The sequence below is a fragment of the Muntiacus reevesi genome, chromosome 3, assembly GCF_963930625.1.
Source record: "Muntiacus reevesi chromosome 3, mMunRee1.1, whole genome shotgun sequence".
Classification (NCBI taxonomy): Eukaryota; Metazoa; Chordata; class Mammalia; order Artiodactyla; family Cervidae; genus Muntiacus; species Muntiacus reevesi.
The window spans coordinates 119,096,061-119,118,052 of record NC_089251.1 but is presented as its reverse complement, the minus strand read 5'-3'; the positions used below and the strand labels follow the sequence as shown (position 1 = coordinate 119,118,052).

At 47.0% G+C, this 21,992-nt stretch overlaps 1 protein-coding gene across 7 annotated transcripts in view; it reads right to left on the bottom strand.

Moving 5' to 3' along the window:
* Positions 1–1,068: 1,068 nt before the first annotated feature.
* SP110 (SP110 nuclear body protein) overlaps positions 1,069–21,992 on the bottom strand; it is a 54,044-nt gene continuing 33,120 nt past the window's right edge. For 3 of the 7 annotated variants that reach the window (XM_065930398.1, XM_065930401.1, XM_065930405.1), the window contains 9 exons: positions 21,363–21,461; positions 20,766–20,908; positions 19,932–19,976; positions 14,020–14,135; positions 13,208–13,316; positions 12,846–12,917; positions 11,929–12,069; positions 11,521–11,608; positions 10,310–10,637 (listed from right to left, as the gene is read on the bottom strand). In XM_065930398.1, coding sequence (XP_065786470.1) covers positions 10,591–10,637; positions 11,521–11,608; positions 11,929–12,069; positions 12,846–12,917; positions 13,208–13,316; positions 14,020–14,135; positions 19,932–19,976; positions 20,766–20,908; positions 21,363–21,461 — 860 coding nt within the window. In that variant the 3' untranslated portion in view covers positions 10,310–10,590. Of the gene's footprint in view, positions 1,114–10,309; positions 10,638–11,520; positions 11,609–11,928; positions 12,070–12,845; positions 12,918–13,207; positions 13,317–14,019; positions 14,136–19,931; positions 19,977–20,765; positions 20,909–21,362; positions 21,462–21,992 lie in introns of those variants that run through there. The other 4 variants (XM_065930399.1, XM_065930404.1, XM_065930400.1 and 1 more) reach the window with 4 other exon arrangements.

The window sequence follows — 21,992 nt, the reverse complement described above, 5'->3', positions numbered from 1 at the left end:
TTTCTCTTCCTGGTTCAGTTTTTTCCTCTGCAAATGGCTTCATTCTTGTCACTGTTTCTGAAAATCAATTATACTTACATTAAAGTTAAGTTCAGTCTCTAAGTCGTGTCCCACTCTTTGTGACCCCATGAACTGAAGCACGCCAGGCTCCCTGTCCTTCACCATCTCCTGAATTTTGCTCAAATTTATGTCCATTGAGTCAGTGATGCAATCCAGCCATCCCATCCTCTGCCGCCCTCTTCTCCTTTAGCCTTCAATCCTTCCCAGCATCACATTAAAGTTAAAATAACCACAAAATCAACCAAAGCGCACACAGAGGGCTGACACCACTCTGGATATTAAGCTGCGGGCTCCGCGGCTACTGCCTGCACCGCCGATACATTCGTCAGATTTGTTCCTTTGTCGAAAGATAAAGACCAGTCTTACTTAGGGAGATGGATGCCAAACATAACTGGGGCAAAAAAGGATACCTTAGAAAATTTGTGGTGTTAGAAACACCACTTCCTGGGCCTCCATCATAGAGATCCTCCTCCAGGGCCAGGGACCTCGCAATTTGCATCTGCACAAGCTCCCTGGTGATTCTGAAGCGATGGTCCATGGACCCTTTCCATGGGAAATAGTCAGACGTGCAGCCATCTCAAGGGGACCCTCTTTAAACAGCATCTGGCCAAATTCACTTTCCTGGGACTGAAGACTTCTTTACTGGTGCAGTTTCTTCAGCAGATCCCCGCTCTTCAGCCTCCTGGAGAGCAGATCTCATGAGGCGTTCTTGAAAACAGAAGAGTCTAGAATCCAGACCTGAGGATGCGGCCAGCCATCTTCGGAATGGGCCTATCACCAGACCCCAACTCGTTCAAATGAGAAAACAAGACCCGCACGGCCCTCTCTCCCCCCACGTTGCTCATCACAGCTCTGCTGTTACATTGTGCTAGCCGTGAGGCTGGCAGCTTGTGGTAAAGAACAGAAGGGACCTCCTATCACAGTAAGGAGATTCTCACTTACATGTCAGAGGCACAGGCATGTGCCTAACCATGACTGTCCCGCTGGTTATTCTTTAGTTTTTCAAACCACATATGATTCTGTTTATATCAACAGTCCAGAGTCAGCCATAAGCTGTAAGGACAGAAGGTAGATTGAGTGGTGGCCAGGATCTGGGGTCGCAGAGGGAAATGAGCAGTGACTTAGGGGTCAAGGGTTCTTTTTCTTTTCATTGAAAGATAACTGCTTTACTGTGCTGTGTTAGTTTCTGCCATACAACAAATGAGCCAGCTATAAGTGGACATGTATCCCCTCCCTCTTGGACTGCCCTCCCACCCCACCTCCATCCTACCCCTCTAGGTCAGCACAGAGCCCTGGGCTGAGTTCCCTGTGCTATGCAGCAGCTTCCCACTAGCCGTCTGTTCTACACACGCTAGTGTATATATGGGCTTCCCTGGTGACTCAGTGGTAAGGAATCCTACTAGCCAATGCAGGGGACTTGGGTTCTATTCCTGGGTCGGGAAGATCCCCTGGAGAAGGAAATGGCAACCCACTCCAGTACTCTTGCCTGGGAAATCGCATGGACAGAGGAGCCTGGCGGGCTCAAGTCCATGGGGTCACAAAGAGCTGGACATGGCTGAGCCCTGCAGCCCTAGCACTAGTGTGTATATGTCAGTGCTGCTGTCTGTCTGTCTGTCCCACCCTTGCCTTCCCCTGCTATGTCCACAAGTCTATTCTCTGCATCTGCATCTGTAATTAATTCACCTAATCTGTGGACGTCCTTGGTTGGCTCTCCAGTTCCTGGATGCTCAACTACAGAGCCTCTGAGAGCTTCTTTGACCCTGAAAAACCCTCACTACTTCTCCTAGTTCCCAGTTCATACAGGCTTCTTCCCTCATAGCTCAGTTGGTAAAAAAATCCACCTGCAATGCAGGAGACCTGGGTTCGATTTCTGGGTCAGGAAGATCCCCTAGAGATGGAAATGGCAACCCCCTCTGGTATTCTTGCCTGGAAAATCCCATGGACAGAGGAGTCTGGTAGGCTACAGTCTATGGGGTAACAAGAGTCAGACACAACTTAGCGACTAAACCACCACCACCACCATGTTCCTACCTAGCACCTCTGGAAGGGGTTCACACTGCCCCCTGGCGGTGGGGCACTCTTGCAGAAGTCCAGAGTGCCTACTGGGTTCTGAGCCTATTCTGAGAGAGCAGGAAAACCTCTTTTCATGTTCTGCTTTGCCCGGATTCTCCAAAGAGCTCAGAACCAGGGCTATAGGAGTTCAGGGAAAACTGCTTTGAGGAACTGGAAACTGAGATGGTGTTGATATCAGGCACGACTGCCCAAATAAACAGGATCATGGTCCAGAAGCAGAAATAGCCAGGTCTGCCCTTAGACTCTGGCTGGGAAAATTTAGGTTGGCATCAGCACTTGTAGGCATCATGCTTCCCTGTGTTGAGACCAGTCCTCTGTTTTACTGAGGGGTTGCGCCTCTCACGCTGAGATATTCCTACCCCCAGAATGTGAGGATGTGCTGGAACACCTCTGGCTTTTCCTGCAGGTAAGTACTAACGTGGCACTTCCCAGGTGGCTCAGTGGTAAAGAATTCACTGCAATATTGGAGACTTGGGTTCGATCCCTGGGTCAGGAAGATCCCTTGGAGAGGGGAATGGCTACCCACTCCAGTATTCTTGCCCGGAAAATTCCATGAACAGAAGAGCCTGGCAGGCTACAGTCCGTGGGGTCACAAGAGTCAGATACAATTTAGGGTCAAAACAACAACAAAGAACTAACATGTGCCTGTGAACTTGAAGCCCCTTTCACTGGCCTCCAGAACCCACCTGCTTGTGGGCAGAGAGACCAGGCAGTCCCATGCTCCCCAGGGCACTTTCATGGGCCCATGGATCAGCTCAGAACCTAGTCACAGGGTCAGTTGATCCATCCCCTCCTTCCGTATCTTGAGGGCCAGGCACAGTTACAGCCTTGGATCTGAATGTTACAACCGTGGTGCCTGGGGCTGTGGAGCCTGGAGAACCATTGTTGTGCCTGAAACTAGAGCCTTGATGTTGCCCTTGTGAAGGAAGGATGTTTCTGCCTCCATCCATCCCCTACAGCGTTTATTCTGTCAAACTGTCACTCCACATTAAACAGACACTGCCTAGGGCGGCCTGACAGATGAGTTCTGGTATCAGCTGAGACTCTGATACCAGAGTGCACCCGCCCTTTTCGCTGCTCCTCAAGTCCTGTGTCCAGGTCTGGGTCACTGTCCTCATTGATGAGTTCCTGCTTGAGGCTGCGTGCTGTCTTTTGGAAAACTGGCCTCCATATGACATCCAGATGATGGAGGAGAGAGTTCCTGCAGGGTCTGCTCAACCTCTCTGTACATAATCAGGTGCCAGTGGCTGCTCATGGGGAGAAGTACCTCCAGTGCCAACCGTGTTAGCTCTGGCTTTATCCAGTTGGCATGCCCGTTGGCACTCAGCCTGAGGAGTCCAGGCTGGCAGGGCTTCACTGAATGGTATTCTCTTTTCTAGATGGTTCCTGAGATGCAATGACCCCTTGAGACCAGGGGAGAAGTGTGTAAGACCATGGGTTCTTGGATTTCATGATCTCAAGTGCCACCCCACAGTGCTAAAGTGATAGTATGTGTGGTTTTCTTTTTTTTTTCAGGGACAATAATAGAAGGGAGAGCTGAGATTCCCATAGCCCTCATGCTCAGTTGCAGGCAGAAAGATTCTAGGGAATGGAGTGGGAGCATCTTTAGGAGGAAAGAGAAACAGTCAGGGTCCTCACGGCTTGGGGGAGTGAAGAAGAGAGGCCATGGCACCCAGCAGGACTGACCAGGCCAGCCAGAAGCAGATCCCACAGCTACATGTGGGATGTGAGCTTGCTTGGCCAGGTCTGGCTCAGCAGAAGTTTGGAAAGTGTCTAAGAAAGGCACTCAGCCCATTCTGCTCTCCCAAGAGCAGGTGTTCTTGACCAGGAAACCATGCCTGCCCAGCTCCTAAGAATGACTTTTCCAAGGTTGAATTTCTGGAATCAGCTGGAGGGGACACTATATTTTTACATATAATCCCTTCAGTCACTCTGTAAAGTTTTCTTTATTCAATTTTTGAAGCTGTAGCTCTGCCCAGCTTCAGAGTGTCATTTAAGAGTCATTTATTACCTCCCGCAGCCATGAAATTAAAAGATGCTTGCTCTTTGGAAGAAAAGCTATGACAAACCTAGACAGTGTATTAAAATACAGAAACATCACTTTGCTGACAAAGGTTCATATACTCAAAGCTATGGTTTTTCTAGTAGTCACGTACGGATGTGAAAGGTGGACCATAAAGAAGGCTGAGCACCAAAGAATTGATGCTTTCCAGTTGTGGTTCTGGAGAAGACTCTTGAGAGTCCCTTGGACACCAAGGAGATCAAACCCGTCAATCCTAAAGGAAATCAACCCTTAATATTCATTAGAAGGACTGATGCTGAAGTTCCAATACTTTGGCCACCTGCTGCAAAGACTCATTGGAAAAGACCCTGAGGCTGGGAAAGATTGAGGACAAGAGGAGAAGGGGGTGACAGAGGATGAGACTGTTGGATGGCATCATTGATTCAATGGACACGAGTTTAAGCAAATTCTGGGAGATAGTGAAGGTTTCCCTGGTGTCTTAGACAGTAAAGCATCTGCATGTAATGCAGGAGACCCAGGTTCGAACCCTGGAGAAGGAAATGGCAACCCATTCCAGTACTCTTGCCTGGAAAATTCTATGGACTGAGAAGCCTGGTAGGCTACAGGGTTGCAAAGAGTTGGACACGACTGAGTGAGTTCACTTTTCACTTTTTCACTCAGTGAAGGACGGGGAAGCCTGGTGTGCTGCAGACCCTGGGGTCAGAGAGCCAGACACAACTGAGGGCCTGAACAACCGCAACAACAGTCACCTCCTGTATCCCAAGGTGGGAGGAGGCAGTCCTGAGGGGACCCGGACTCTCAGCAGCTCTGGCCAGTATGGAATGGGACCAGGAAGAGAGAAATAGCCTGGCTGCAGGACTAGAAGAGGTCTCCAGGGAGACACACATCACACTGTCTGCAGGGATGTCACTGACACTGATTTCATTAAGAGTTTTTATTTATTTGTCAACGCACAACAAATTGAACCAGTGGCCCCTGAAGCAGAAGCGCAGTCTTAACCCTGGACCACCACAGAAGCCACACTAAGAGTTTTTATTGTTGAAGGAGATGGGGGCCAAAACTTGATGGGCTTGGGCAATGGGAGAACAAAAGGAGGATGGATCTGAGTCTCCAGCTCAGAAGGACTGAGGGAAGATATGGACCACTGAGCTAAGTAGAATAAATCAAATCCCACTCTTTCAAGTAGGAAAGAGAATAGCAACAAAAGGAAGTTAAAGGGATAGATGGTCCCAGGGATAGGGGTCTTGGTTGTCATGGCAACTGAACTGATAGTGGCTGAAACTTTCAACCTGAAAGAAATGACTCTTGAGTGGTTTTCTTTTTTTCCCCAATAATAGAGCAATCCAGAGCCATGATAAAACAGAGTGAGAGAGACCTGATTCAGCTTATCAGTGCCAGAATGAAAGAGAATGTCACAAATGGATTCAAGGTAATTTAGAACACAGCAGTCCTGCCTGCTGGGAAACCAGTGGGGAGAAGGGTCTTTCACCATAATGCATGGAGACCGTGTTGCAAAGAGAAACCTTTAGTGCTCCCCGCAGAAGGAATTGGACATCCAAAGCCATCATTATCCCTAGAATCCATCATGCTCTCCAGGAAGGGCATCAGAAGTCCTTATGGCCATGTCATCTTCCTTTCCAACTATCAAAGGAACTCTGTTTCATTACATGCTTTTCTTAAGGTGCCCAAACTGCTTACACCCCTTTCTGGATGGTAGGTGAAGTCAGTCCATTTCATAGTTCACACTATTGTGGAAACAGTGGGAAATCAGAACCAAAGGGATCTCTATGCATTTCCGGTTTATTAGTCTGTGACACTAGGTACCTAAATGGGAAGCTGCAAGATCCTGCTGAAGCATTTTCGACTTGCTATGGGAGCAGGGATGGGGGCTCTGATGATGGTGTTACTCGATTTTTATTTGTCAGCTTGTGCTGCCTAACAAAATCTCACAGACTGAGTAGCTGAAACTGCAGCCATTTATTTCTCACAGTTCTGGAGAATTTGGGTGGAGCAGATCAGAGCAATCTAGTAATTTGTACTGACTTCCTATTTTTGTCTTGAGGGAAGAAAACCACTGTGATAAGAAAAGTTTTTTTCCTTTGAGGCTTTGTTAATAGATAGCAATTAGCAAAATGAAAGTGCTAAAAGATCATTAAGTTTAAAATATTGACCATAGAATTGCAATTAAGTTAGTATATTTAAGTCTCATACTAAGCGCCTAAGAAGAAGAATGTTTTTATGAAATTCTTTTTTAATGATAAATAGGGAGGACCAAGCAAGGATAAAAGATGTTCTTGACAGTAAGCCCAGAACAAATGGATCAGAAAGATGTAATGGGGCTGAAAATAGAACCACATGTGTATACTGAAAAGGCTCAGTGTTCCAGGCAAGACCAATGATAAGAATATTACACTGAATCCCATCCTGTCAAAAATAGCTAAACATATAATTACAGAGATAAAGGGGGAATTTCATATGTGTTCACACACTAGAAAGATAATTCTGAGTGAAATCAGACAGTAGAGTTGCAGAACAGAATGCTCAAACACAGTGGAACAAAGTCTAAATCAATTTTGAAGGTGAGAAATTGTGATAAAATATATATTGTAGCACAATATGTTGTTAGTTAATGAAAACAACAGAAGACATTCTGAGATATGCGAAGAAAACTTAACAGCCACGTGCCCATCTTTTAAAGTTACTTAAAAATATACTTTGAAGTATAGTTTAAAAATATACTTCTGTTGACTACAAAAAGATGTATCAAAAAAAGAAGTATGGAGGTGCCATGCCAAGATAAGACCAGTTGGGAAACTTAAGTAGTAAGAACAGAAAACATTACTATTGTTCTCAAATATCACTGCAGATGGTGACTGCAGCCGTGAAATTAAAAGACACTTGCTCCTTGGAAGAGAAAATATGACAAACCTAGATAGTATATTAAAATACAGAGACATCATTTTGCTGACAAACGTTCATTGAGTCAAAGCTATGGTTTTTCCAGTAGTCATGTACGGCTATGAGAGTTGGACTATAAAGAAGGCTGAGTGCTGAAGAACTGAAGCTTTCAAATTGTGGTGCTGGAGAAGACTCTTGAGAGTCCCTTGGACAGAAAGGAGATCAAATCAGTTAATCCTAAAGGAAATCAACCCTGAATATTTGTTGAAAGGACTGATGCTGAAGCTGAAGCCCCAGTACTTTGGCCACCTGATGTGAAGAGCTGACTCACTGGAAAAGACCCTGATGCTGGGAAAGACTGAGGGAAGGAGGAGAAGGGGATGACAGAGGATGAGATGGTTGGATGGCATCAGTGACTCAATGGACATGAGTTTGAGCAAACTCTGAAAGACAGTGAAGGACAGGGAAGCCTGGCGTGCTGCAGTCCGTGGGGTCGCAGAGTCGGACATGACTCAGTGACGGAACAACAGGGCAACTCTAAATCTGACTGTGGCAATATACAAAACCTGCAGACCTATCTCATTTATAAATACAAACGCAAAATCCTAAAAAATACCCTGTGCAATGGTATATTAGATACATAACAGAAACAAAAATTCCACACAAATTTAGAATTCAACTTAGTTTTTTTCATAGTGTTATGAGTGTAGAAATTCTGAAAATATTGTTGTGGTAGTTTAGATTTGAGAAAATGAGTAAACGTACTGTGAGGGACAGCCACAGATATTGCCTGTAGGAAGATATGGGAGAAGCCTGTGGTGTTGGATGGGAATTAGAGTGATATAATATTTATAAATCATGGGATTATCAAGGAATGGTCTCTGTCCTGCCAACACGCAGCTGATTGGACTTCTGAATTGCTATGGAGCAGTGACTGCTCTATATTATCCATTTCCCCCTTTTTGAATGCAAGTGTCTATAGCCTGTGTCATCATTATACTTAGAAAGAGGGGGAGACTAACTTGTCCTTCAGTTCACAGGTTTTTGGTTCCACAGAAGGTGTACCTACAGGGGTGCATCCAATGAACCACACCTAAGGAACTTATCTGATTTGAACCTGATTTAGATGATGAGGCCCTGGACTTTGTTCCAGTCCTGCAATGAGTGAGACTTATTGGGATGGGGGGTGAGTGTCCTCTGTATGTGGGAAGGATGTTAATTGCTGTGGTCAGAGAATAGACAATGGTAGGGTGTTTCTGAAGACAGTGGCAACATTTCTTGCCAAATAACATTCCCTTTGAAACATGGCTTTGCCATTCATCCTATCAAGAGGTACAGCCTATTTCCCCTCCTTTTGAATTTGGCCTGGTGATTTGCTTGGACTGATGGTATGTGGCAGAAGTAACAAAGATAACACAAGTAACAAGCATGAAAGGGCTTGGTCAATACCATGTGGAATAAAGATAAGGCATCCACCGTGGAGCTCTTCCTAAATTTCTGGCCCACAGACTAGTGAACAGTAAGATGACTGCTCCTTGAACTTTGGGGTCATTTGTTACACAGCAATAGGTAGCTAATATGCTATCAAAGAGCCCTGGGGTCATCTCAAAAGAACTCAGGAGCCAACGTGAAGAGTCTCTCACTCACTGATAAGCAATTTGAGCAGCAATAAAGATATTAACTGCAATGGTTTGAAGCACATTAAATATTTAAATCCATGAGCTCAAGATACTTTATAGGAAAAAAAAAACCTCCATGTCTATCTTTAGAGGCTATTAGGGAAACAACTCATTAACGTGAACATTTTAAATAAAGAATACAGAATTTATCCTTTATTTCCTATGCAAACTGTACTTCAAGCTAACCTAATATTATTGAAGGGAGTCCTTTGCAGAAGAATTCTAATAAATATAGAAGGAATAGAGTGCTCGTGTGCTCAGTCATGTCCAGCTCTTTGCAACCCTTTGGGGTATAGCCTGCCACTGTCCATTGGATTTTTCAGCAAGAATACTGGAGTGGGTTGCCATTTGCTCCTCCAGGGGGTCTTCCTGACCCAAGGATCAAACTCGCATAGAAGGAGTAACAGAATCTAAATATCACCATTTTGCAAACCCTAATGAATTGGGTTTAGGCAATAAGCATCAGTGGCTGCTAAAATCATTAGGGGAAACGGTGATGTGTAACAGATGGGTCAGGCTGATAACACCTGAAACTGCTTAAGATCTTAACACTAAAAATGAATGCACAGATTCCCCCGGAAAGTCTCTATACTAAACAGTCACCTTGAAACAAACCTCCCCCAAACCTGAATCTAAGTAAGCCTCTAGATCTAAACTTTAGGTCTAAAAAAAATGCCAGAGAGAAAAAACACATGCCACTTAGAGCATGAGGGATTCCCTGGTAGGTCAAATGGTAAAGAATCTACCAGCAGTGCAGGGTTCAATCCCTGGGACCGGAAGATCCCCTGCAGAAGGGAAAGGCTATCCACTCCAGTATTCTTGCCTGGGGAGTTCCATGGACAGAGGAGACTGGCGGTCTATAGTCCACGGAATTGCAAAGAGTAGGATACCACTGAGCAACTAACACTTTCACTTTCACAGGAGGATGTAGAAAAACCCAGAATATGGGAATTCCAGTCTAGTGGGTTAGGACTGTGCTCTCACTTCAGAGGGCACAGGTTTGATGTCTGGTCAGGGAACTAAGATCCCACAAGCCAGGCAGCATAGCCAAAAATGAAAACAAAGAACTAAGGCTCCAATACTTTGGCCACCTGATGCGAAGAACTGACTCATTGGAAAAGACTCTGAAGCTGGGAAAGATTGAAGGCAGGAGGAGAAGGGGACAACCAAGAATGAGATGGTTGGATGGCATCGCTGACTTGATGGACATGAGTTTGAGCAAGTACCAGGAGTTGGTGATGGACAAGGAAGTCTGGCGTGCTACAGTCCATAGCATTGCAAAGAGTCAGACACGACTGAGCAGCTGAACTGAACTGAAGGTCCCACAAGCTGCATGGTATGGCCAAAAGGAGGAAAAAGAAAATTCCAGAACATGAAAAATTTTGTAGGGCAAAGACCCCAGGTTATCCAATAAGTAGACAGCAAGGAAGAAAGTGGGGGATTTACAGATGAAAAGAAACTTAAGAGACAGATTAGCTAAATTCAGTGTGTGAAAGTAGTTAGGATCCCAATTTAAACAAATCAATTGGAAAAGGATTTATGAGACAATGAAGAGAATGTGAACGGTGGTGAGGTATTTAATGGTATTAAGAAGCTATTCAATTTTTGGGGGGGAGTGAAATAACAAAAAGAATAAAAGGAGGTGGAGGATATGATGATTCTACGTAGAGTCTGGATTTGAGTGAAGAGGGCAGCCAATAACATCCCAGAGTCGTTGGCAATCTAAGGATGGCCAGGGTACCATTATCTGGATCCTGAAGCTGGGATGCTTTAGTCCATCCAGAACAGGATCAAGGATGAGCCTGGAAGCTGTTCTCACTGGCTTCATGAAAAATAAACACTTCTTTGAGGTCCTTTTCAAATTCTGCCTCTAAATCCAGTCCTACCTGACCAAAGTCGGAAGCCTGAAAGAGAAAAAAAAAAGCAAGCACACAGGGGCCTAAGGACAGAGAATTAGGATCATAGATCACTCATGCTTTCTTAGGAGATCTGCTCTCCCTGTCCAAAAGCTGCACGCCCCCAGGTGGCAAGCGGAACAGGAGAGAGAGGCTGCCGCTCAGATGTTCAAATGCATGAGGCTCTGCCTGGTTGTTAACTTGGACCCAACAGGTGGTCTGGACCCAAGAGCTGATTTTGACCCCTGCAAAGCCTGACCTTGGGGCAAACCAGATAAAGCTTTTCTTGAAAGCCCACTCTCTGAAGGAAAGATGACCCCTTCCATTCTCCAAGGCTAAGACTGTGCCAGGCATTGAAGGGCTCCCTGACTTGATTTTTTCCCCTCCAGCCCCACGGGTGGACACCAGTTTACAGTCTGTGACTCATGAACACGCCAACTGGTGGCAAGCAGGGAGGGAAGGAGGCTGGGTGGAATCGAGAATTAGCTTTATATATGTCCCAAGAAATATCTGGACAAGTGAGAGTTAAAAATCAGAGTAAACGCAATAAACTAAAGTTAAGAATGCCTTGGATTGCAATACAGTTCAACCAGTTGCTCTTCATACCAATGAAAGATGAAATCAGCCAGCTGAGAGCAAATCTGGGTGTTTGGGTCCACTGGGAAACTCAGGAGTAAAAAAATCCGAGCATGAGCATCCTGAAAGTTTAATTCATTTCATCTTAATTAATTCATTTCTGTATTTCTGAGGCATGAAGGACCATGTAAGCATAAACTGCCTCCCCCCGTCCCCACCCCACCCCATTTGAACAAGGAGGCAGGATGAAATTGACCATTCTCAGTGGGTATGGCCTGTCCTTCTGGGACTGAAGATGAAACTTTTTTTCAGGTACCATTTACCAGGACCCTGCTTGCTGTTCTTTTGACATCCTCCTCTCCACCTCTGGGGCTCCCCTGGTGGCTCAGCCGTAAAGACTCCACCTGCAATGTGGGAGACCTGGACTTGATCCCTGGGTTGGGAAGATCCCCTGGAGAAGGGAATGGCTACTGATGACAGTATGCTGGCCTGAAGAATTCCATAAACTGTATAGTCCATGAGGTCACAAAGAGTCAGACATGACTGAGTGACTTTCAGTTTCTTTCTCCACCTCTGAGATTGGGAGACAGCTTCCTTCTAATAATTCTTGCTTTTTGAGCTCTCCCCAGGACAAGACTAGGCACGATTCTTGCAAAGCTCTGCTGTCCCAGAAATGAGGAGGAAGTAGAAAGGATGTGAAAGGGAGGCAGGAAATTTCCTTTACCTTGTAAAATGTTTTGTGGTTGTGAAATATCAAACGCATGTCCCGTAAAAACCAAGCCATTGTGTACACTTTCTCAGTCAGCCTTTCTTTAACCAGGTCCAACCACATGGCTTCCCTAAAGGGCTCACCATAATCTCGAATCTAGGGGCAAAGACATCAAAGAGGTGATGTGAGCACAGGCAATGTCACTGGAATGGATCCAACTCCAGCCTTTATTTGCAGGGTAATACCCAAGTGGCTTAGTGGGTAAAGAATAAGCCTGCCAATGCAGGGGATGCAGGCAGATGGGAGTTCGATCCCTGAGTTGGGAAGATACCCTGGAGGAGGGCAGGGCAACCCACTCCAGTATTCTTACTTGGAGAATCCCATAGACAGAGGAGCCTGGTGGGCTACAGTGCATAAGGTCTCAAAGAGTCGGTCATGACTGAAGCGACTAAGCACATATGCACGCACTGATAATGATATCTGATGTCTATGTGCCAGGCATTGTTCTAAGCACTGCCGATACATTAATATATGATCTCTACAACAGCCGTAAGAGATTGTTACTATAATCACCCCAGTTTTATTGATGAGAAACCAGGGAATGGAGAGGTTAAGTAACCTATTCAAAATTTCACAGCTAAAAATTGGTTGAGTTACATTGAACCCATAGTTCCAGTCTCTTGAGTCTGTACCCTCAACCCTATGCTCTCTATAAGAAAGACATTCCCATTGAAGAGAAAGAGAAACTAAGATACTGTGTCCCAGACCGGTATGCAATGCCTGTGAAGCAGGCAGCCCCACTCCAGAGCCTGCAGCTAAACCTTCCACCCTCGACAAACAGAGATGCCCGCAGGACGCACACTCCACATTTCTAAAATGAGTTTAACAGCGGAGGGATGCCCAGAGGATGAGAAATGTCGAACAGAACTTACATTAAGTGGGGTCTCCGCAAAGAAAGAGCTTTGTGGATGACAGTAGGCTTTCAAGAGGAGAAACTCACATTTCTGTAAAATACGAAGAGGGATTTAAAGGCAAATGCAGTTTGGAGAAAGTGAGGCCAAGCCTTTGCCCAGAAACCACACACTGGAGCAGCCAGACACAACCAACCTTCCAACTGCATCTGCCAAGGTGCCGTGGTGGGGAGGTGGATGTTGAATTCTGTCTGTCCTCCACGTTTGGGCGCTGAAGCTCCATCCTCGGAAGTGAGACACTGAAGGCTTTCTTTGGGTGCCTTTCCCTGGACCCTCTGCCTGTCTGAGGGGAAGGTGAAGGCTTGGGTCCCCATCCCACTCACCAGCTGCTCCCCCGGCTGCATGGACCTCGCCCGAACTTCAGATTCCTGGAGACCCTGCTGGTTTCCTGAAGACTCCTTCATCCTGCAGAAGGTGCAACTCCACGGGCTCCTGTGGGGCCCGGCATAAGTGAGCGAGGCCAAGGTCCCCGGAAACAGCCAGCGTTTCCCTTTTCCTGATGGATGCAGCCAGGGAAGGAAGGGGCCACCTCCTGGAGTCTCCAAGATTCCCAAGGCAGAGGGGGCTGGGGGTGGGGGGGTGGGGGTGGAGTGCAGGAAGGGGTCCCACTGAGAGAGCGACAAAGCAGTCAGAGTGTGGAGGGCAGTGTCAGGGTGAGAGGTGGGCCCTCCTTTTCCTCCTCTGCCCTCCCGGGGACACAAGGAGCGCTGGGCACCCAGCTGGAGTATCAGAAACTGGGTCTTAACCCCCTGGGTGACTGAGGTTCCATCAGCCTGTTGAGACTGTGGGGGAAATCGGAGAAGCAGGCCACGTTTCCTGCCTTTTCTGAGAAATCACAGAGCACAAATGGTGTTTTTCCGCCCTTTGGACCGGAGTCTGGGTTACGAAACCCGGAAAGGACAACTCCCAGGGGCAGGGGCAGTGTGGGGGTCAGCGTGACTCAGCCGCAGACTCAGAGGCACTGATGCCGCAGGGAACACAGGCTGCGGGCCGATGGGGCTACACGGGGTCACCGGGGCAGAGCCCAGGATGTCCAGGATGCTCCCGGGCCGGCGGCTCTTCCAACCGGAGGTGAGAAATCAGAGGCGGAGCCCGGGCGGGGCGCCCGCACCGGGCGGGGCTGCGTCTCACTAACCTCTCAGCCTCCGCGGGTGGGATGTGACAGTCCTCGTGAAAGGCTCGCAGGCAAGTGTCACAGCGGAGCAGCGAGCCCCCTTTACAGCACACCTCACATTCCTTGGAGTTTTCCTGCTGGAAGGGGATTGGTACCTGAGACGGGTTGCCCCCGCTTCCCCGGCCTGGGCCAGACATGCTCTCGGCCGCTGTGCGCAGGCCCAGGTAAGCTCGTGGGCAACCCCGAGGACAGTCCCTGGGGTTACGCTGACACACGGAGGGACGTACACAAAGACGCAGAGCTGTTGTGTCCATGGGTTGTTTGGTTGGGGGGGTGGGTTGCTCAGGATCCACAAGGGTCTTTCTCGTGGCCGTAAAATGTAACCTAATAAATTCTGCAAGTGACTTATGTGAGAGGCCTGATCCTTACAGTTGGATGAAGATTCACGTGGTGCTGGCAAAGACTGAAGGCAAAAGGAGAAGGGCGAAAAGGGGTGCCAAAGTGCCCCACTGTGATCTTTCCCCCCACGACGGATGGTGGGTGGTCAGGAGCCAGAGCAAAGGCTCAAAGCAACTGAGAATCAGTTACAACCAAGGAGAGGACCCTGCCGCCACCCGCCACTGTCCATAACACAAATATGAGCACTCTGAGGAGATGGTTAGATAGCATTATGGACCCAGTGGACTCGAATTTGAGCAAACTCTGGGAGATAGTGGAGGACAGAGGAGCCTTGCCTAGTGCGGTTCATGGGGCTGCAAAGAGTTGGACATGACTTGGCCGACACGACTTAGCAACTGAGCAACAACAAAGATACACAGATGGGAGTCCTGATTCTGCTCCCAGCCCCACAAGACAGACAGGGTAGGGCTCCACACAAGTTAACTGCTCAGTCGTGTCGGACTCTCTGTGACCTCACTGACTCTAGCCCGCCAGGCTCCTCTGACTGTGGGATTCTCCAGGCAAGGATACTGAAGTGGGTAGCCATTCTCTTCTCCAGGGGATCTTCCCAACCCAGGGATCGAACCTGGGTCTCCTGCCCTGCAGGTGGATTCTTCACCATCTGAGCCACCAGGGGAACCCTCCACGTGCACACGGTAACCTTTTCTCTGCACGAAGGGTAGGAGTCTGGAAGAGGGTCCTTCTTCCTGTGCCCCACCGTGGTACTCTCACCCCAAGACAGATGGTGGGTGGTCAGGAAATAGACCACCAGGAGCCGGAGCAAAGGCTCAAAGCAACTGAGACTCAGTTGCAACCAAGGAGAGGACCCTGCCACCACCGCCACTGTCCCTAACACAAATATGAGGAGCCTGACCAAGGGCAGCAGGGACAGGAATGTTTAGTTCATTTGCAAAACTAGCCACTCAGCCAAAGGGAAACGTCTTCCTGATCTGGGATGGTGTTCATCTCTCTTAGCTGGGGAGTCTTCCTGAGTGCCCTCTCCACTTCCTAAGCCCCAAGGCCTCCTAAGGAGTGCTCCTTAACCCTGAAGGTTAAAGAATCTTTCTGGCTTTCTCCTCCTGGACTTGCCAGTCTGCCTCTCCCTGTCTTTAGGGTTGACACCTGACAGCCATTCTTGCCTTGATGACACCTGGCCCGCGCTGGTCCAGAGTATAGATGCCAGTGCAGACCTACCTGCTCCTTTTGATGGAGAACCTGGGCAGGGCCCAGGACCCTGGTTGGGTCCTGATACCCCTGCCCCCTACCTCCTGGTTCTGGAGTGAAACGACAGGGAAATGACAGAGAAAGGACGCACATACCCATGGTCACACTCTAATAAAGAATCTGACTCTGGTTTTTATATTTGATGACTGGTGATTTCTCTAAGCCCTTCCTCTTCCCCTCTTGGCACACCTGGGCAAGGTGCTAAGAAAACTCATGGGCTCCCTCTCTCGGCCACAGTGAGAAGTTCAAGTTGGACAGACCTCGCTCCAGGAAAGGAACCCTCACCCTGACCACACGAAGTGAAGAAGTGAAAGTCATTCAGTCTTTTCCGACTCTTTGTGACCCCATGGACTATACAGTTCATGGAATTCTCCAAGCCAGAATACTGGAGTGGGTAGCCTTTCCCTTCTCCAGGGGGTCTTCCCGACCCAGGAATTGAACCGAGGTCTCCTGCATTGCAGGCAGAATTCTTTACCAACTGATCTACCAGGGAAGCCCTTGGCCACACCCCTAACCATAATAAACCTTGGGCTATACCCTTTCTTGGGGTGGCGCTAGTGGTAAAGAACCCTCCTGCCCCTGCAGGAGACATAACAGGCTCAGGTTCGACCCCTGGTTTGGAAAGATCCCCTGGATAAGGAAATGGCAACCCACTCCAGTATTCTTGCCTGGGAAATCCCATGGACAGAGGAACCTGGCAGGCTACAGTCCATATGGGCTCACAGAGCTGGACACGACTGAAGTGATGTAGCACGCATATTCTTTTTTCACTCCAGTCACTTTCAGACCAGCTAGGGTGCCTGCCTTGCCTCTCCCCAGAAAGTCACTGTATATGAGCAATACATCTTTTATTCTCTCTTGGCACATGTGTTGCATCATTGGTTTCAATATCTGAACCCAGTTTTTAGTGCAGGGCTGAGCTGACTTACCTGCAGGCAACCACAACATGGTTGGGTTGGCAAGCAGGAGACTGGGTGACCATTCCAACCTAGGGGTCTCTCTTTGGATTGCTAACCGGCTCAGGTCCCCGCTGACTTACGCTTGAAGTTATGTTGTTCTCTTCTGGGCACTGAGGTTGCCATCATCCACCAGGAGGCACCTTCCATTCTTTCCAAGTTTAAGAGCAGGCCATATTGGACATTTAGATGGAGAAAAAGTAGGATAATCACTGTTGCTCTAAACAGATCTTGTATGGGCTTTCCTGGTGACTCAGTGATAAAGAATCCACCTGCCAATGCAGGAGACTCAGGTTTGATCTCTGGGTCAAGAAGGTCCCCTGGAGAAGGAAATGGCAACCCACTCCAGTTTTCTTGCCTGGGAAATCCCATGGACAGAGGAGCCTGGCAGGTTATAGTCCATGGAGTCACAAAGGAGTTGGACAAAACTTAGGGACTAAATAACAACACAACAACATGATAAATTTCTGTTCTTGAAGGCCCTGCTTTAATTTCTACTGAGTTCTATTAACTGTTTGAACAGAATGGAGGTTCCATGGGCTCCAGTATGTAAAACTGATTGTGTTAAAGATTTAATTTAATTTTTTACTTCATCATTGGTTAGTTCAAAGCATCCATGCCCACTACAGGATAGTTTTGAGCAGTGGGTGTTATGACCCTGGGGCGTTTAGGTAAGGCAGCAGTTTTGATGGTTAAGGTGAGGTATACCTGTTTGTCTTCTGTTTTATGTTTGGCAAGTCCCCTGAAAGGACAGTAGGTACCTTGTTTAAATTTAATGGGATGCAATTACTCACAAACGACCCCCATGATATAGCCAATATTAATGCCGTTACCGATGCCATCCACTTAGCAACTGGCAAATGCTTTACATTCACAGATTTGGCTCATAGGTTCTGTTCAGTGCCTATCTCAACAGCATCTCAGTTGGAGTTGGCCTTCCCCTTTGCAGGCATACAACACACCTTTACCTGGCTATCCTGGGGTACCTTGACAGCTTTGCCATCACACACAGTCTCTGCGGACAAGATCGTAGCTGCAGCCGACTTTCCCCAGGAACACAGGAATGGTACCACATAGATGCAACCCTTCTCATTTGACATATTACGAATATACAGCTACAGAAAGGAACTCAGGAGAAGGGAAGGGCCATTACCGCATATGTAGAACAAGGCCCTACCTGCTCAACAAATTCTTGGGCATTGTTTGGTCAGATGAAGACTGCTCTATCCCTGACATTGTTAAGAAACAATGACTGACCCTCTTAAAACTCAGTCCAACAACAACTGCCCAACATTTTAAAGCCTTTTAAGTTCTGAAAGTAACACCGTCCTCATGTACAGATTTTACTTACACTCATTTAAACTGTTGGTTGCAAATCAGCCCACTTGAATGGGCTTGTTGTGGCTGTCCAGTCACCCAGTCATGTCTTTGCAACCCCAAGGACCGCACATGCCAGGTTCCTCTGTCCTCCACCATCTCCGGAAATTTGCTCAAACTCATGTCCATTGCGTCCATGATGCTATCTAACCATCTTGCTATCCAATCTGAATGGGGACTCCTCAACAAAAAGTTCTAGGATTTGTTCAAAAATTTAAAGAAAAAAAAGCAAAAAGCAGAAGCTGTCAGTTTCACCCTTATACGCCTTTTGTATAGCAATGGTAGGCTGCATACTGGGCCCTTCCCGAGATGGAGATTCTCACAGGCCCTGATTCTCTGCACCAGCTGTCCAGGTTGTCTTGGGGTCCTGGGAGCAGCACGCTGCAGGCCAGCCACAAAGCAAACGTTTGCAGTATTGGGTTGGCCAAAAAGTCCATTCGGGGTTTCCCATACAATGTTATGGAAAAATCCAAATGCACTTTTTGGCCAACCCAATACCAGCATCAGATCGCTTGCTGGTACATGGAAGCAGAGCAAGATGCCAGGAAAGACCTGGTATGCTGCAGCGTGACAGTGGCGTGTTGGGGGAAGGGCCTGCCTTGGTCCATTTGCGATCAGAACTAAACTTGGTTTTCTTTACCTCACTGTGACTCCTGATGGGGTGGTGGGGGGACTGAAAGGTCAAGTGTGCCCCTGGCTGTCATTTGCTGACATGTAGCATTATGAGTAAGAAGAAACTATAATATTGGGGCCATTAATTAATGATCTGGATTTTAAAAATCTTTATTTCTTTCTGGTTACAAGAGTAATAAATGATCATTATAAAAATTTCACCTGTACATAAGTATATAACATGGAAGGCAAATGTCCCTTGTCATCCCATCCCAGAATAACAGACTCTTACAGATGCTTTTTCAGTCATAGCCCTACACATTCACATAAACAAAATTGTGCTCCTTCTGTACACGTTATTACCGGTTTAAGCTTCCTGAAGCTTTCCTGACCTTAACACCCTTAGGTGACTATAGGATGAATATATACTTGCAAAACTTGCATTCTTAAAAATCACCATTTTGTTGATTATCAGTTTATTTTAGAGTACTGATGGACATCTATATTCTTCCATATATATATATATATACATATATATATATATATATTTTGATATTACAGGGAACCTTCCTAAACATATCAAGGTATTTAAAATCAGCATGGAAAAGGTGATTTATATAATAAACAGCTTTGAGGGACCATTGCCTTATCAACTTTGAGTGAATCTAGCCAAGGGTCAGGCTAACCTCCTGGGCAAGATTGAAGAGGCATCACTGCACCTATTGGAGGTCCGTATCTAACGAGAAGCCCATGAATGGGACTCGAGACTGGAAGGCCTATGTAAGTACAGGCACCTGAGGAGGAGAAGTAGGTACGGCCAATGAATGAATGCCATCGGGAGGCTCTGCAGAGACCAAGCTCAGTTCAAACACATTATTCCATTCTGCCGCTACCAATAAGGAGCATGTTGAAGTTAGGAATACTTGGAGTTCAATCAAGGATGATCTTCTTACTCTTACTTCTTGCTGTTTATCTATTCTTGTCTACTTCAATACCGTATTTACTTTTCAAACTAGAGCACTCTATTTCTGACATATTTGGTTGCTGATCTTCCAAATATACAAATCTTTTTTTGTAGAACACATGCTAGTGTCCCCATCTTCATTTTAAAGAGTTATCTGCTTCCCTATCTTAAGTTAACTATGAACATAAAGGCGGCATGTACAAGCATCAGTGTGCTAAAGCAGGCATCAGGAAACGGCAGTGCTGATAAGGGAAGGTGACTCGGGCCTGGGAAGGTCGAGGATGCCCAGACTAGCCTTGGCACACGGAAAAAGTCTGCAACATGGTGGCTGAGAATGTGGTAGGAATTCACCTGCTATTTACCTCTCTCTTGAGATGTTTTCTTGAAGGACAGAGCAAAATTCCTTCCTGCAAGAGAGTACAGGTCAATGAATGGGACTGTTCTGAAGGTTTTTCTTTTGTAAATATCCAAGTCCCCACTTGTGAATGAATATTTGTACATGGCCAGCCTACTGGGTCTCCAACCCAAGAGAGCAGGAAGAATAACTAGCCCCCTCCTCCCATTGGCTCTTCTTCTGGACATTATTTATTCTCTGTCACTCAAACCCAAGACCTGTTCTTCTCTCTCTGTGCTATCCTACCCACTCCTTTTCCTTCCCGTTTCTTCTCTAGATAACATCCTTATGATTTCATTTCAGTGATCACATTCTGAGTGTTATGGAGTGGTTTTGTGATGGGATCTGGGATCACAGAGACTAGTACCCCTGTTTGTTGCTCACGGGATGGAACAGTGTGCCAGGAAAGTGGGGAGGAGGGACAGGCCATGGGCAGGATGGTTTGGAAATGCATCACCAAGGGGCCCAGATGGAGTGTGGTCTTGAGGAGGCATTTATTGGGTGGTGGGCACAGGGAAGCTTTCAGAAGGGTCTCTGTCTTCATCTAGTTTCCTTCCAGCCCACCTTCTCCCATACTAGCAGGGTAAGTTTCTTAAATCCCTCCATCTTGCATTTAGAGTTTCCCCTCATCAGCACCAGTCTAGGTTCCTAACTTCCTCACCCACAGTGTTTCTCTATGATCGGTTAGCTCTTTCTCTGTCACACTCTGGAATCCTGATGGGAATTTCCTCACACTTCTGTTCTTGTAATTCCACTCATTCTTCAGGGAATTAAACGTGTATGTCTCTTGTTATTACAATACCTGCAGCAGCTTTTCTAGGCTCTTTCCTCCACAAAACACGCTCCGCTTCCAGTTCTTAAGATGTTTCCGCTTTCCTTCAATTTCAAATTCTCTTGGTGTGAACCAAACTCCCTTCTCATTCTGAATACACTTCTCTGAGGATCCTGGAAGGTAAAGACAGTCCATCCAACACCCACTTCCATCCTCAGTGAATTCACCCTAAACCTCCATCCCCCTACTCATGGTGTTCTACCCTTCTGGGTTCAGAGACTCCCTATGAGGTGGGAGAAGGAGCGGGGAAACCCAGTTCCTCCTCTCGGATTGAATGAAGCCCTGAAACCCACCTGAGTGGTGAGGGGTTGGGACTGGATTTGCCTTTCATGTGGCAAGGACATGTGTCACAGGTCCATGGATGACTTCCATGTGGGAGGGCAGTGGCCTGGTCCCCAGATATAAAATGACATTGAAAAGGTGGAAAATCCCTTCATCACAAGCCCAGCCTTTTCTAAAGCAACCTCACTTGCAGGTCCCCGAACAATGACACACGTGGATACTCTCTCCCCTTCTAGTGATTCCTTCCTCTCGGGGTTCCAAAGGGCAGGAGGTCAAGGAACTCACCTTGCTTCATTTTCTCCGTATATAAAATCCCCTTTGCCTCCCCACAGGTCACGGGGAGTTCAGGAGAGTGAAAATCCAGAGTTTCATCTTCGGGTTTTTCTGAAAGTAGAAAAGAACAGGTTGGCGTTCCGTGGTGGTTCAGGGGATAAGAATCCGTCTGCCAAAGTAGGGGATGTGGTTTCGATCCCTGGTCAGGATCCCTGATCACACATCTCAGGCGACTAAAGCAAGTGTGTTACTATTCCTGAAGCCGGAGCACTAGTGTGCGGAGAACCTGTGCTCCGTAACACGGAGTAGACCCCCTGCCAAGCCCAACTAGAGAAAGCCCACTCGCAGCCACGAAGATCCAACCAAAGTCAAACAAATAAATCATTAAAAAGGAAAAGAACAGATTAATGTTCTTCAGTCTTCATTCTGTCTCCCCTTGAATTTTCCATGAATTCTAATAATAATAGCAGTGACCAGAATAACATAAAGAACACTGGGGAGCATTCTCTGGTTAATTCTCAGGAAGTCTTCCATTCTGAGTGGCAGACTACATGGGTGTACCAAGGGGTCCTTAATAAACAAAACGGCCCCCGCCAACACCACATCACATAAAATACTTTAATAAACATATTGTGCTCCAAT